This window comes from Agelaius phoeniceus, chromosome 3 (assembly GCF_051311805.1).
Source record: "Agelaius phoeniceus isolate bAgePho1 chromosome 3, bAgePho1.hap1, whole genome shotgun sequence".
NCBI classification, from domain to species: Eukaryota; Metazoa; Chordata; class Aves; order Passeriformes; family Icteridae; genus Agelaius; species Agelaius phoeniceus.
The window spans coordinates 101,308,465-101,321,962 of record NC_135267.1 but is presented as its reverse complement, the minus strand read 5'-3'; the positions used below and the strand labels follow the sequence as shown (position 1 = coordinate 101,321,962).

Sequence of the window (13,498 nt, the reverse complement as noted above, 5' to 3'; positions counted from 1 at the left end):
AAAGCCACAATCCCAGAATTTCTGTTTTTGAAAAGTGTTTACTCACGTAGTTTAAATAAATTAATTTGCAAATAAAAATTAAAACTACAGTATACTATAGTTTGAATAAGATGATTAGAACAACTACAATACAGGGATTTCTTGCTGCATAAGTTTCATTACTTAATGCATATAATCTGGAAAATGTCAAAATCAGTTATATTTCTATGGAAAGGGAGTAACAGCAGTTACTTGTACATGACAGCTAACTGAACTTATAGTACAGGTTTCCTGACACATGCATTTCCTGAGTGAACCAAACAATATATACCATTTCTTTTTAAAAATGGAGAAATAATTGACAGTCAAAGTAAGTAATTCATGACATCTAAGCAACAAAGGTCTCTTTAAACAAAGAAAATTTTAGAACAGCTTCAAAGAAAAACAAAAGCTAAAGCTTTGCTATAAAGTACAGAAATTTTCTTACTGTCAATTATACAGTACATATTTAAAAAAAATGTACAAAGCTGGCCAGAAAAGCTCAAATCAATGCTAAAAAGGTCAGGTTGCCATGAAACACAGTGGGCTGGCAGCAGAGTTGCATGTAGTACACTGGTCTTTTCTGGTGGATACAGAGGGGAAGGAGGGGGAGGAAGAGGAGAGCAGACAGAGCCCACAGCAGCATCTCACAGTGAGGGTCTGAGCCCAGCCCAGTCCCAGCTCTCCCAACAGACTGTCAGCTGTGCCCAGCTGCCCGAGGATGCAGGGACACATCTCCTGGCTACCAGGCTCCACCTGTTCCTTGTGTGGCCCAGATGAGCACCTGGCAGAGGGACAAAGGCCAGGCCTGAGGCCCCCCCATCAGTCAGCAGCTGGAAGGCTGTTGAGCATCCAGCTGACAAACCCCTCTCAGGCTGGGACTGTGGCCAGGTCACAAACTGCTCCCCACACACATGCCCAGATACATCCACCTCTCCCCTGTCCCAGCCCCCCACCCCCAAACAGCAAGGAACAGAACAAGCCTCATCTTTCTGATCTGTTCATGTTTAACATTGGAAAAACCCTCACAAATGTCACTAATGCTAAATAAAGAGAAGTGTTAGCGTGAAGGGAGAAAAAAATCCTTAATCTAGACTAAGTTGCATATTCGAAGAGTCTGGTAAATATTCTTCTCGAAACCAGATCTTAAGTACAGTCCTACCAAAAAGACAATTTAAGGAGTCCTTCTTAGCTACCTTTCAACATGGTTAAAGCACAACTTTATGCCATCATAATTTGCATTAGCTTTGTTTAAAAAGCATTTTAACTATTCTAAGAACTCAGTAATTTAGATTAAAAGATTTTTCTACCATTTTCATCCCACGTTCTTCTCCATCCAGAACTACTCTACATATCCAATTGCTGGATGTAAACACACTATGACCATGCTACTCTCTAAACATTCTAAATATTTTCAATAATAAAGATAAATAGAAAAGAGTTAATATACATGTTATATTTTACAATGTTTGCATCCAAGCTGTAAACTAATGTTCTTTGAACTATTTACCCTCCATATACAAAAAGAATGAAACACCTTTCAAACACTGTGGGCATGTGATTCAAAAACCATTAAACTGAAGGCATTGAAGTTCACTCTACAACACTTCCTTCACCTCTTCAGAAGTAGTTATTAACCAAAAAAAGCAGGAGGTCTCCCCCTTCTCCCCCCATTTCTTCTATTTCCAGACTTTCTCAATAAAGAGGGATTTAGCTGTTGTAACAAAAAAACCAAAAAATTCTTCATCTTAATGCAAACCAGCAAAGCCCAGAGAATACGAAAAACAGTTGGTTTAAAAATGAGAATCGCTTAGCTTATCAGTTTACTGCAGTCCTTGGGAACACCTGTGTTAGTCGAGAGGCCCTTGGAAAATGAGCCTGATGTAACCCTGCTCACCAGCCAGCTGATGCGCACAGAAGGGACAGGCTGCATGAAAAGTGTGAGTACCATGAGGAAGAGGAATTTGGGACCAATATGCAGTTGTCTTTTCTGAGCACACGTGTCCACAGGGGCTGAATGCATGAGTTGGAGGTCCAGCATCCACATAAAATCCCGCTTCACACCCGAGCCACAGAGGCACGTAGGGGCCGACGGAGCGGCACATGGGGCACTCGCGGTCCTTGCCGTCCCTCTCCTCTTTGTTCCCCCAGTTGTGGTAGCCATGCACGTGGCCGCAGTTCAGGTACACCCACGGCTGCTTTTCATCTACTACATCTTTTCTCTTCATGCTGGGGAAGGCCAGGGTGTTGAAGCCCACGGGGCACTGGGGCCTGGCTGCGTTGATCTCCTGCCTCAGAGCCTCCAGGTGCTTGACGGTGGGCGTGCGCGCCAGCCCCTCGGCCGTGCGCCACAGCAGCGTCGCCCCGCACAGGTCGATCAGGGAGCCGTCCTGCAGCTGGTTCGTCTCGTTCTCAACCTTGACATGGACACAGACACCGAGAGCCGTCACCTAAGGGGCTCTGAAGAGTAACAACGTGCACTTCCACAATACTAATCTGCCTGGAAGACCCATCAAAGTTTCAAGCAGCTTCTGACTGTGTCCACAAGACACCCATAGAGAGACCAGTATCAGCTTCTCTCTGCCCTCCTTTTTTTGGAAAAACCCCACCCCAGCATTTTAAGAGATTAAAGTGTGCATTAAAATAGACCACACTGAGTCAAGAAAAGCTCCTCTCCCATCTTAACAACTCTCTATTCCATCCCTATAGCACTCTCAACTATGTTACTTGAAATGCCTCAAGGAGTACCACAAGACTGTTTTAGTCCTCCATCATATTTTAGACTTTTCTTAAAGCACCCCTTAACACGTGGCTTTCCCCTTCTCCCATTAGCACTCCTAGCTAAATATGCTGCATAAAATGTTCAATGTAGCATTTCTTTTTGCTGAAACATCCCAAGTCATACTGAACCCAAATATCTCCTGGAAATGTCACCAATGCTTTGCAAACAAAAGGAAGAGGGAAAACTCAGAATGCCAACATGGAAATGACTATCCATTAAAATTTTATCTATTTTTCATTATTCTATAAAAAAGGAAAAGTGGGAAAAGCATAAACTAACAAGGGAGAATTGGGAAAATACTAGTAGAATGTGCAGGAGAGCTTGCAGAAATACAGAGTAGACTGGAAACTTAGTTTAGGAGAGCAGCCTAGATGTGCAATTAAGTACTAGTTTGCAGATAGACTCAGTCATTCATGTTCATCAAGACACCTTTGTGCACCCAGACAAACACATAAGAGGCAGTGTAACTAATTGCAGGGGTGACAACTACATGGAATTCCAGCAGATTCCAGCTCTATGCCCAAACTATACCCCTAATGGCTGCACCATTTTAAACAGGTTGCATAAAACACTGGTCACTCCTCTCACCATTTTCCCCCTCTGTTGAGCTGATCTGGTTTCACGGAGGCTGAACACATTCCCACACACAGAAATCTCTCTCCACACCCCTGGCTTGGAGTCTTCTGTGAATCCATTACGAGGATGCATAACAAGAACTCCATTTGTTGTTAGTCCATCCATTTGCCCATCTGATGTCTTCCACTTTGCAGCTTTCTCCTAAAAGAAATCACATCAATGAGCACCTTTGATTTGGCTGGAGTTATGAATTATTAAAAAAAAAATAAGCGTGCAATGAACTTATAGTGGAAAAAAGAAAGAGAATTCCCTTACCCCAAGAAAAATGTTTTTTGAGGAGTCAAATCCTGCAGCATATATTCTTGCTGTAAAGGGAGGGTTACGTTCACATATGATTCTGCAGGCAAACCTTGATATTGTGCTCTGCACAGACTGTGTATCTGAATTACTCTGACTCCCAGGAACTGTATCTGTTACTACAAAGTCTATAGGACTCTCTGTTGACCGACCAATCTGGAAAAGTATTGAAAAAAAAAAAAACTGGTCAGAAGTTTGTCTTTGGGTCTAGGACTATTTAAATTCAAAGTAAGTAAAAGCAATGATACAAAAATCATGACATTACGGTTTAAAGCATTCCTGTCCACCAGTCTATCAATTTAGGTTTCTAAAGCCTCATCTGAATTGATGAATTTTTCTGCCTCCAAATGATCAAAGTTATTCTGAAAGCTGGGTACAGCCAAATGAAGGAAGGAGAAATAAAATGATGCAATTAAGTCAGTTCTGAGATGATTTCTCATTGAAGGCCTTTTCATCAGAGAGGTTACACTCAGGTCAGGCAGACCAGCTGCAGGAGCACCAAAAGAGCCAGGGAGCAGCAGTTAGAGGGAAGAACAGTGACATGCAGTCACTTTGTATGCCCAGAACACTCTGAACAGTGCCAGACTAAGTCAAGGTATGTAAGAAAATCAGATTATGTGAGCTGTCTCTTCAGCTCTGGTGGGCACCAAGAAGCAGCAAACCTTTTGTCAAAGACCAGGGACCAGGTGGCCGTGGCAGAGAGGGGCTACATTTACACACTCAGAACACAAGAATGGAACATCTGACTACAATCAGATTTTGCTGCTAGCTGCACCTCCTTTTCTGGCTGCAGGGAACTGTGAGTCTTGCAGACCCACGCAACTGTACTGAGTTTGATGAAACTGCGTAAGTGTCCCTGCTTTTCCAGTCAACTCATCTTTCGTCACAAAGAGGAAAAGTAATAACCCTTTCCCAAACATCCATACAGCTGGGTTTAAAGCCCTCTTACACACTACTACTCACTCATTTCCAGAGCTCTCAGGCTCTTTGAAAATAGGTGATTATATTAAGACTGATTAACTGTTGAGCAAGAGACCCAAAAGCTTGAGGTGCTTTTTGTTGAGGGCTGGAGAGCTTTCATGAGACTAAAACTGCTTTGTCAGAATCTATTTTTCTACTGCTTCTTAGGCAGGATAACCCATGAGTAAACGGGGACTGCCAGGGGCAATTTCAGAGCAGCACACATGCCAGAGCATGCCTGAAGAGAGAACACTCACACAAACAATAGCTTATGCTGCAGTGATTTCATTACAGTCCTTTTGCTCTTGTTGTATTTGCAGTTGCAAAGCAGCTTCCTCCACCACTTCCCAACACCTCCCACCTCCTTAGATCCTGCAGTGGCGTCACAGCTAAATGCTGTGACAGCAAAACTCCTTGTTATAAACTAGTGGCAACAATGAGGGGGAAAAAAAAACTACAGAAGATCACAGTCTGGGAATCAGAGAGAACAAAGCCCACATTAAAAAGAACCCCAAAACAAACCCCTTCCTTTTGAGAAAAACAGGAAACAATTAAAAGATATGAGGGCACACCACAGCTGCAGATGTGTTTGTGGTCCCTTCTCATACACACAGGAACTGCAGCAAAGTTGTTTTGAACTGCCAGCATCAGCACTGAAGGCTCCTCTCTTCACATCCCCCAGTGCTTTGGACATTTCTGGGTTTGCTTAAAAAAGTTCAGAGTATTTTTCATATTAGTTGTGCCAAAAGCTTTCCTATGTTTCCACACTGTATTTCTTCTACCCTGTCTCCAACTGGCTGATCCCAAATCCCTTTGTAAATGCCAGAAGCAAAGTTCTAAGTTCTTGAAGAGAAAGGTGCCCTTTATTCTTCATTTTGCAAGGAGGGACTAGAGACAGATTATGTGACTTGCAGGGCAGCAAAGGCAAAACCAAAATCTTGTGCATTAGTCACAAAACCCCCCAGCTTTCACCTTTGCCCAAGTCTTTTAAAAGAGATGTACAGACACACAGTCCTGTTCACAGGATGGCCCTGGGAATGAACTGAATTAAATGGCTCTGAATGGTGAGTGCAGAAACTGACACACAAACTTTTGAGTCTGAGAGAAAAAGGCTGCTGAGAGGATGCCTTGTTTGAAACTACCAAAAATGAGAACACACTTACACATTTACTTCACGTACCTGGAACATATCTGTGTTGCTGTCATGAGTATATTCAACTACTACAGTCTGGGCCCGAGACAAAGTGTAAGATATGCTGTGTTGGTCCTTATTACTTATTGCCTATGGAAAAATGCCAAATGTTATTGAACCAGTGCACAATAATTCTACAGAATACAGCAGCAAAGCAGACAATACATATATATATATATCATCAGCCTCTTCTGCTAATTAAGGCATTAGGGCAGATGGTTGTTAATGACACACCTACAGTTAAACTTCACAAAATCCAGTCCTGGCCACTAAAAAAAAGCTGTAGGATTGATTCAGCAACAGACCAAACTGGTCTCTTCACCACATGCTGCAACTAAATAAACATAACCAGGGCATATTATTAGTCATGTTTTGTACTAAAGCAACACTGGTCTGAACACAAAAGCACAAAACAACCAAATGCAATGGCTAAAACTTAATGTAACACCTTCATGGCCATCTCAGAGTGAACTTGGCCAACAGCAAAGTGAGGACAAAAACTTAGAGACTTCATTCTAAAACCAGGATTTGAATTAATACTAAGATCAGTAATGACCGATTTAAGATACATAGATAAAAAAGTGGTGGTAAATAGGGTAAAATGGAGAAACTCAACATAGGTTGCAGAAGTTGTAGCAAAGGTTTCAGTTGGTTAGTCTAGATGTTCTTTCTGCAATTACCTACTAGGGAACTAACCAACACTTCTAAAAGTGCTGCTAAACAGCATTTACCAGACCATAAAGAATTTGCAAAAATAAATGTTCTTTTCATAGATCTACTATGAATATAGCTTTACTACAAGAATTTTGGTAGAAAAATGCTTCTGATTTCAGAATACTTTACACCATTCCCTGAATTTAAGGTCAAGACCCTTAAGTGTTTAGGTATTCTGGGAGTCAAGCACTTAACACTACCATATTTGTTTAAAGGCCTGATCTTGTCACTGACAGTTTCTAAACAAGCACTAAACATCCTCAAATTCCATCATTTAGTAGAAATGCTCCATTAGTTATTGAACACAATTGCACGCGCACTTGAATAGCCACAATATTTCATGGTAATACTTTAGCGATGATGTATTAGTTTTGGCATACACTGGTGAAACACAGTTCAACTTCAGGGCCTAAGCCCTTCCTTTTCTGCTTCTTAATGGGAGCTCTGATTACAAGCCCGATGAAACATACCCTGCAAAACCCACCTGTCCTGATCCCTAGGGAACTCCTACCCACTGGATGGAGCACCAAGTGCACATGCAGCTTTGGCAAGGATCATTTAAAAGTCAGCTGCATGAAGCAAAATTAGTCCTAAAAGCAGTGAGTACAAACCCACAAAGTCTAGAACAGCTGACTAGCCTGTGCCCAGAACATTCATGTTTCAAAACTAACATTTTTTTCCTGGCTATAGCAAGGACTACGCACTGAATCTTCTTTGCTGAATTGTTTCCGGCTAACCCTGACAGGTACTAAAAAACTTTGGATAAACACAAAGCATTCTTTTCACAGTCAGATAGTTATGCTGTTTAAACCATTTCCTAACAGCTCTTTATACGGCACAAGGAAAAATCAGACAGACTTGAAGGGAGAAATGGAGCTTACCTTTGCTGCTTGAGGGGTACAGGCAATGTGCACAGTGCTAGGTTTCACCCCATTTGCCTTGGGCCTTTTAAACAAAGCAAACCTACTTTTCCTTCTCCCTCTATCTCCATTTGGGAGAGACCCATTGTACCTGTCAAAAAGCACAGAAAAAGAATCAAGTCCATCATTCCTGTATTACTTAGTTTCTCATGAGATACAGACCCACAAGAACTTTCATTCTAAGCATCAAGTATTCTCAATTAGCATAGTGTTACTAATTGCAGATTTTCAATTAATCACATTTAAATCCAAGACTTGATTAACACAGTACTGAAACATGTCCACAGGATTACAGCATAGAAAACCCTCAGAATCTTACACACTAACACTTACCCCAATACAATCAATTCACCATATTTGACTGGTGCTTTGGATGGATGATTTTCTTGATCAGGAGAAAACATGAGCTTAGCTAATGACTTCTCAAACTTCAGGTCACTGATCAAGAGTTGTGGCACACTTTTTTCATTATTTCCTGTAAAAATAAAACCAAAATTAAAGTGTAAGAGAAAATATTCTACTCCAATGACACAAACTTGCACACCAACTAGATACTGCAGGTACAATATTTTGTTTTCCATGTTGTGATTTTGCCTGAAATAATTTTCAAAAACGCATATATAAAGCCACATGAATTAAGGTTGAATTGCTTTGAAGAAGTGCGAGACCACCAAAAAAATGCATTTATAAAATTGCACTACAGCCTTAAAACATTCACACTTGTTTTGCTCCATGTTAGTTTTTAGAATAAATGATACATAGCTTCATTTATTATATTTCATTCAGCTGTTGAGAAATAGAGCCGGAGAGGGATTAAATTTGAAGAAAAAAAATACAAACCCACAAAGCAAGACCAACCAATTAGCAAAAGTTTTCATGTGAAGTGTCTAATTCAGAGCTTTCTAAGAAGTTTCTGCATTTGCAGATGGAAGGAAGTTGTATGACAATTTGATAAAAAGCCTGCCATATAAGTTTAGGGTATTCATTGTGATTGTTCATGTTTAGCCAGAGACAGAAGCGATATAAACATCTGTTTGAAGGAGGTTTCCTGAGGGAGTTCCATGTAACTCCTAATGAAAACAGTCCTGAAGCGCATTTTTTACTCAGACTTCTGCTTTGAGGAACAGTTCATATTGTATTTTTACAGCTTCTCATTAGTAGCATTTCCAGACACTTTTGACCTATGCAGCTGATCTCTGACCTTCCTCTAGAGAAAGCCTCAAACAGGCTCTCATCAGCTTTATTCTTTAGCAAGCAAGTGCTTTGCTGGGTAGGCTTTCTTTGACAGAAATAGGAAAATTCCCTTGGTCCTTCCAGGTGAATTTTCATACCAACTCAAAGAGCTGCTAATCTTTTTTAGTACTGATGGTTAACATTCTGCCTTCTGTGCAAATGCACTTTTTGACCCACACAGCACTTTTTGAATCCTGTCATCAACTTTGATCACAACTACAGTGCTGTATCTCCACTTTCTTCTACCTTGACTAGACCATGGTTATTAGCAGAAAAGATGTCATCATGCAGATACAATCTATCCCCATGTTATGTTGTAAGAACAGAGAAAAAGATGTGGCAGTGCTTGACAGCCTGTTCACTCACATTTGTTCAGGAGCTCATGCAAAGATCCCTTTACTGACCTTATCTCTCCCAGTCTTTGCTCCTTCACAGAGAAGCTTGGCTTTCAACATGTTTTCTCAAATCTCCAAGTTCCTATTCAGCATGCATATGTTGATTGCCATCGGCAATCAGCTCAGTGTTGGAGATTTCATAGTGCTTGAAACAGGTTAACTGCAGCCTGTCTTTGTGGCTAGCACACACAATATAATCACAACAGTACCCTGACCCCCTGAGAGATGAATGCATTGCAACAAACCTGATTTGCTCAACACTGTTGTGAAGTGTCTGTGTCCCATCTCCAGAAGAGTGACACCAAGCTCTTTCTGCTGCCTGGGAAGCAGTGAGCACTTTCACTCAGCAGCTGTCCTGGCTCATGCCTTAGGGTACCCATCGCTCAGCTGGTGCTGAAAGTGCATTTAACTGCTCCAGCAGTCTCCCTCTGTCCCACAGGAACAGTGGCACTGGCACTGTTCACTGTTGACTAAGAGAGTCAAGGAATATAGTTTGCTCAAAGCCCTTCTGGATTGCTGACCCAAGTGCAGCAGTAACTCCCCTGGGATTGTGAGGTTACTCACTGTTGTAGGTTTGGCCTTTAGAATTCTAAAATGAAGACATTAAAGCAAACTTATCCCATGAAAATGTAACCTTAAATGATGTCAGTAGTCACAACACATTGAAGTGGAGACTGCCCCATTTGATAAAGAGAGCCCTACAATATTAACTCTTTTCACATTTTTCATGTCTTCCAGGGCCCTCCTTACCTCCTGGCATCACACCCCACTTTGGAGCACCACTCTCAAGCTATGTGCCTGTGAATACACCTCAGGGCTGCTTTTCTGACATTAATATTGAACTACATAGATCCTAGTGCTTAATAGTGCTCAGTTCTTTAGACACATTTCCCTTCTGAAGTATTTCTACTTTTGAAATGAGTATAAATCTTCATGATTTATCTATATATAAAAATAAAGATATATTTTCTATGAAGCATTTTTGCAATCAACATCAGCATTTCTTGTTTTATTTTAAGATCTTCTTGCATTATACTTGCTTGTACAGGTGTCTTCTGAGAGATCTCATCTTCTCATCTCCTCCCCACATGATTAACCTATTTACTACTTGAATATTGATCTCCTGAACTGCCTCCCCCCTGCAATTCAGTCTTCTTCACATACAACTAATTTCATCTTGGCCAACAGTTGTCCTCTGCCTTCACATTTAAAAACTACAGCAGTGCCTGTAAGGAAACAGCATAGAACTAAGAAACATCATGCCACAATAACCAAAGATTTAAATAGTATAACCCCATATTACAGTATTAAAGAGCTAATTCTTTCACTTAGAGAAAGTGGGAAGGCAAACATTTAAAATAACTTTAGCCATTAGTATAAGAACAGGTTTGGTACAGCTTCTCCTCTTTTTCTGTTCATCCAGGGGAACAATTTTAACGGAAAACTAAAAAAAATACATGTCTGAGTAAACTTCAAAGCCTCAGGAAAATAACATGTGAACAGTTAAAGGAGACTCTAATGTGGTACCTGCACAAGTGACCAGAGAACTGTGCAGAAACAATAAAAGGGGTCAGCAGTTTCCAGGGACAGACTTCAGCAATACAAGGAGTTATACAGAAATTCTCAGTACAAGGAAAGATGTCCAACATCTATTGCTCAGTTCCTCCTTAAAACATTTTCTTTTGCTTTACATTTAAAGAAATCCACTCAAGTTTACTTCACATGTGATGGAAATCCACTTCTTAACTTAAACTTCCTCAAAACTTAAGGAAGGTTTGAGTGTTAGAAATCTAGAGCCATCATTAATAACACAGCCTGCTCATCCCCTTTCAAAAGTCTGGCTGAAATGTTTGAGCTTCATTTTTTTTCAAATACATCTCAAACTTTATGAGCTTCACACAAATTTCACAACTACTACACCCCCAGATTACTTCAACTCAAGTACATACAAGATTCAGTATTCCTACAAAAATAATCAGTCCAACATACACACTACTTCTCATCCAGTGTGATTGGCCTGGTGCACTGTACCCAAAGGGAAAATATTTTTGTCCCCAGAAATAACAAAGACCAATTATATCTTTCCAGTGAGGTCCTGAAGATCAGTCCAAGGGAAATTTCATGTCTGTGAATAAAACTCAAGTGCTGTCCCACTGGAGATGAGTCTAATCTGCCATGGGATAACATCTCCACTCCTGAAATAGTGCAGGCTTATGAATCATTTAAAGCTGAGTGAAGAACTTACTTGAAGGAAAACTGTTGAGTAGAAGAAAAGGATCCACCAAAATATATAATGGGCCTTCTCTTGTAGTGTAACCTAACCAGTTTTTATTTCTAGAGTACTACTTTTCTTCAAAAAGTTAGGAACGGCTAATTAAAAAGACAAATTGCCTCTGAAGGGCCAGTATATAGCTAAGGAACCAACAGTTTGAGCAAAATACACACAAATTACATTTTTGCTGCTTCTTGCAGCAGCATTTCCAGACATCAGTGGAACAGGCTTCATATGAGAAAGCTCTGAACAACAGACTCTTCTAAACTCATCCAAGAACATTCAACACTGATAAGGAATAAGATGTCAATTACAAGATTCCATCTCACCCAATGTTCTTCCAAAAATGATAGAACTGGCAGCAGCAAACATTTCATGTCAAGATCTCTGCTTCTGCTAAAGAGAAGAGACGAAAGCCTGAAAATGCTTATCTTTGCATAGTCCTGCACTACAGATTTGAAAAGACTGAGAGCAAAGCAACTTGCATGGCTAAAGGCAAGCACAAGTGTTTGCAGTTAGCCCCAAACCACAATGGGTGCCAGGTAAAATTCTTCAGTGTCAAAAATAGGAAACTGGAACAGGAAGAACTCATGCACAGGTAATATTTTTATTCTCAACACTGGTTCCTCTGGGAGCAACAGAAAGTTCAACACTCAATACTATCACATGCAACTGTTTTGAAGGACTGGAAAGTGACAAGAACTGAACTGAGAGAAGCATTTAAAATTTGTTTGAGTAATGTAAGTCTGGTTTCTGACAAGCCTTCCTGCTCTCTAGTACTCACTAAAGCCACAGAAGGCAAAGACTGCTACAGCTGAGAAAGCAAGCCACACACTTCTGACTCCATTCCAGTAGAAGGAAAAGTCATTGTAGTCTCTCCTGTCTGATGCAAACACTGGTCCCTGCATCCAGGAAGACCTCCCAAACAATACTTCAGAGTAGGTGAGGTTAAGAGCTCCATTTCCTTGAGCACATCATTTTCCATGGGGGACAGAGACAGATGAATTTTGGTTGGTTTTGAACTATCAGCTCTAGCTTAACCAGCCATTTGCAACCATTCAGCTGCCTCTCCTGGCCATGAGACTCACTTGCAACCAGTCTTTAGTTGCTTCAGCAAGTCTTCAGATTTTGTTTGCAGTAAGGCACAGCACCTTGTGAATTAAGTTTGCTATTCTGTAGACCAAGTACAGCTTCTGGAATTTTAGCAAGAACAGCAGCATCTTAATGGTTAAAATGGGGTGGGGGAGGGGAGAACATAAATTCAATGAGCCCAGGCAGAGATTCATTAAACACTCGGCTGAAAGCTAAAAATACTAGAATAAAAGTCTCTTTGTAATAAATTACCGTCATTTTCTAAACACAGAGCCAGCATTATAGGCTGCTAGCAACTGTAGCTAGTGCCAGACTAGCCCTTTTCTAAAATACTGCACAGAAAACCACTTACACAGTATAGAAAGAAGTCCTCTGTCAACGAATATATTAAAATAAAAATATGCTGATTCAGATGCAAAACATGGGAACTTCCCCCTCCCTTTTTATAATATTATATTTATATTCTATATCTATATATTTTAAAGTTTGGATTTTTTTTCTTTTAGAAATAAAGCACAAGACATTTCATCTATTGATGGTTTTATTTTTTTTTACTATTTGCAGTTCTGCACTGACTGCCCTTGAAGTTCTCACATACAGCTCTTCCCTGAGCAATTCTGTGCTAAAGCAGAGGGAATGGGGACAAAATGGAATCTAGTCCTTTTGACAGGTGTGCAGTGGCAAAACAAGTGGCAACAAACAAGCTACAACACAGAAAATCCTGATTAGCTATCATGGAAGGGAGAAACCCTCGGTCCACAAAGCCTATGCAATCTCCATCCTTGGAGATCAGCTGCATGTGGCTCCCGGATCAAAGGCAGTCCAGTCCCATTTTGAGTCCAGGGACTGAATCAGACAACCTTCCAGCCTAAATTATTCCAGGAATACAATTAATTTTAAGAAGTCCACACAATTCTATCAAGCAACTGGAATACGCACTCGAAGTGCACTTTTGACCAGCTAGACATAAATTATAAGTAACTCCAT

The 13,498-nt window shown here is 40.6% G+C and overlaps 1 protein-coding gene across 4 annotated transcripts in view; it reads right to left on the bottom strand.

The window, feature by feature from the left end:
• Positions 1 to 18: 18 nt before the first annotated feature.
• PELI1 (pellino E3 ubiquitin protein ligase 1) overlaps positions 19 to 13,498 on the bottom strand; it is a 42,775-nt gene continuing 29,295 nt past the window's right edge. For all 4 annotated transcript variants that reach the window (XM_054630439.2, XM_054630440.2, XM_054630438.2 and 1 more), the window contains exons 2-7: positions 7,853 to 7,994; positions 7,481 to 7,610; positions 5,874 to 5,975; positions 3,692 to 3,889; positions 3,389 to 3,577; positions 19 to 2,435 (exon numbers count right to left, since the gene is read on the bottom strand). In XM_054630439.2, the coding sequence (XP_054486414.1) occupies positions 1,869 to 2,435; positions 3,389 to 3,577; positions 3,692 to 3,889; positions 5,874 to 5,975; positions 7,481 to 7,610; positions 7,853 to 7,923 (1,257 nt within the window). In that variant the 5' untranslated portion in view covers positions 7,924 to 7,994 and the 3' untranslated portion in view covers positions 19 to 1,868. The remainder of the gene's footprint in view (positions 2,436 to 3,388; positions 3,578 to 3,691; positions 3,890 to 5,873; positions 5,976 to 7,480; positions 7,611 to 7,852; positions 7,995 to 13,498) is intronic.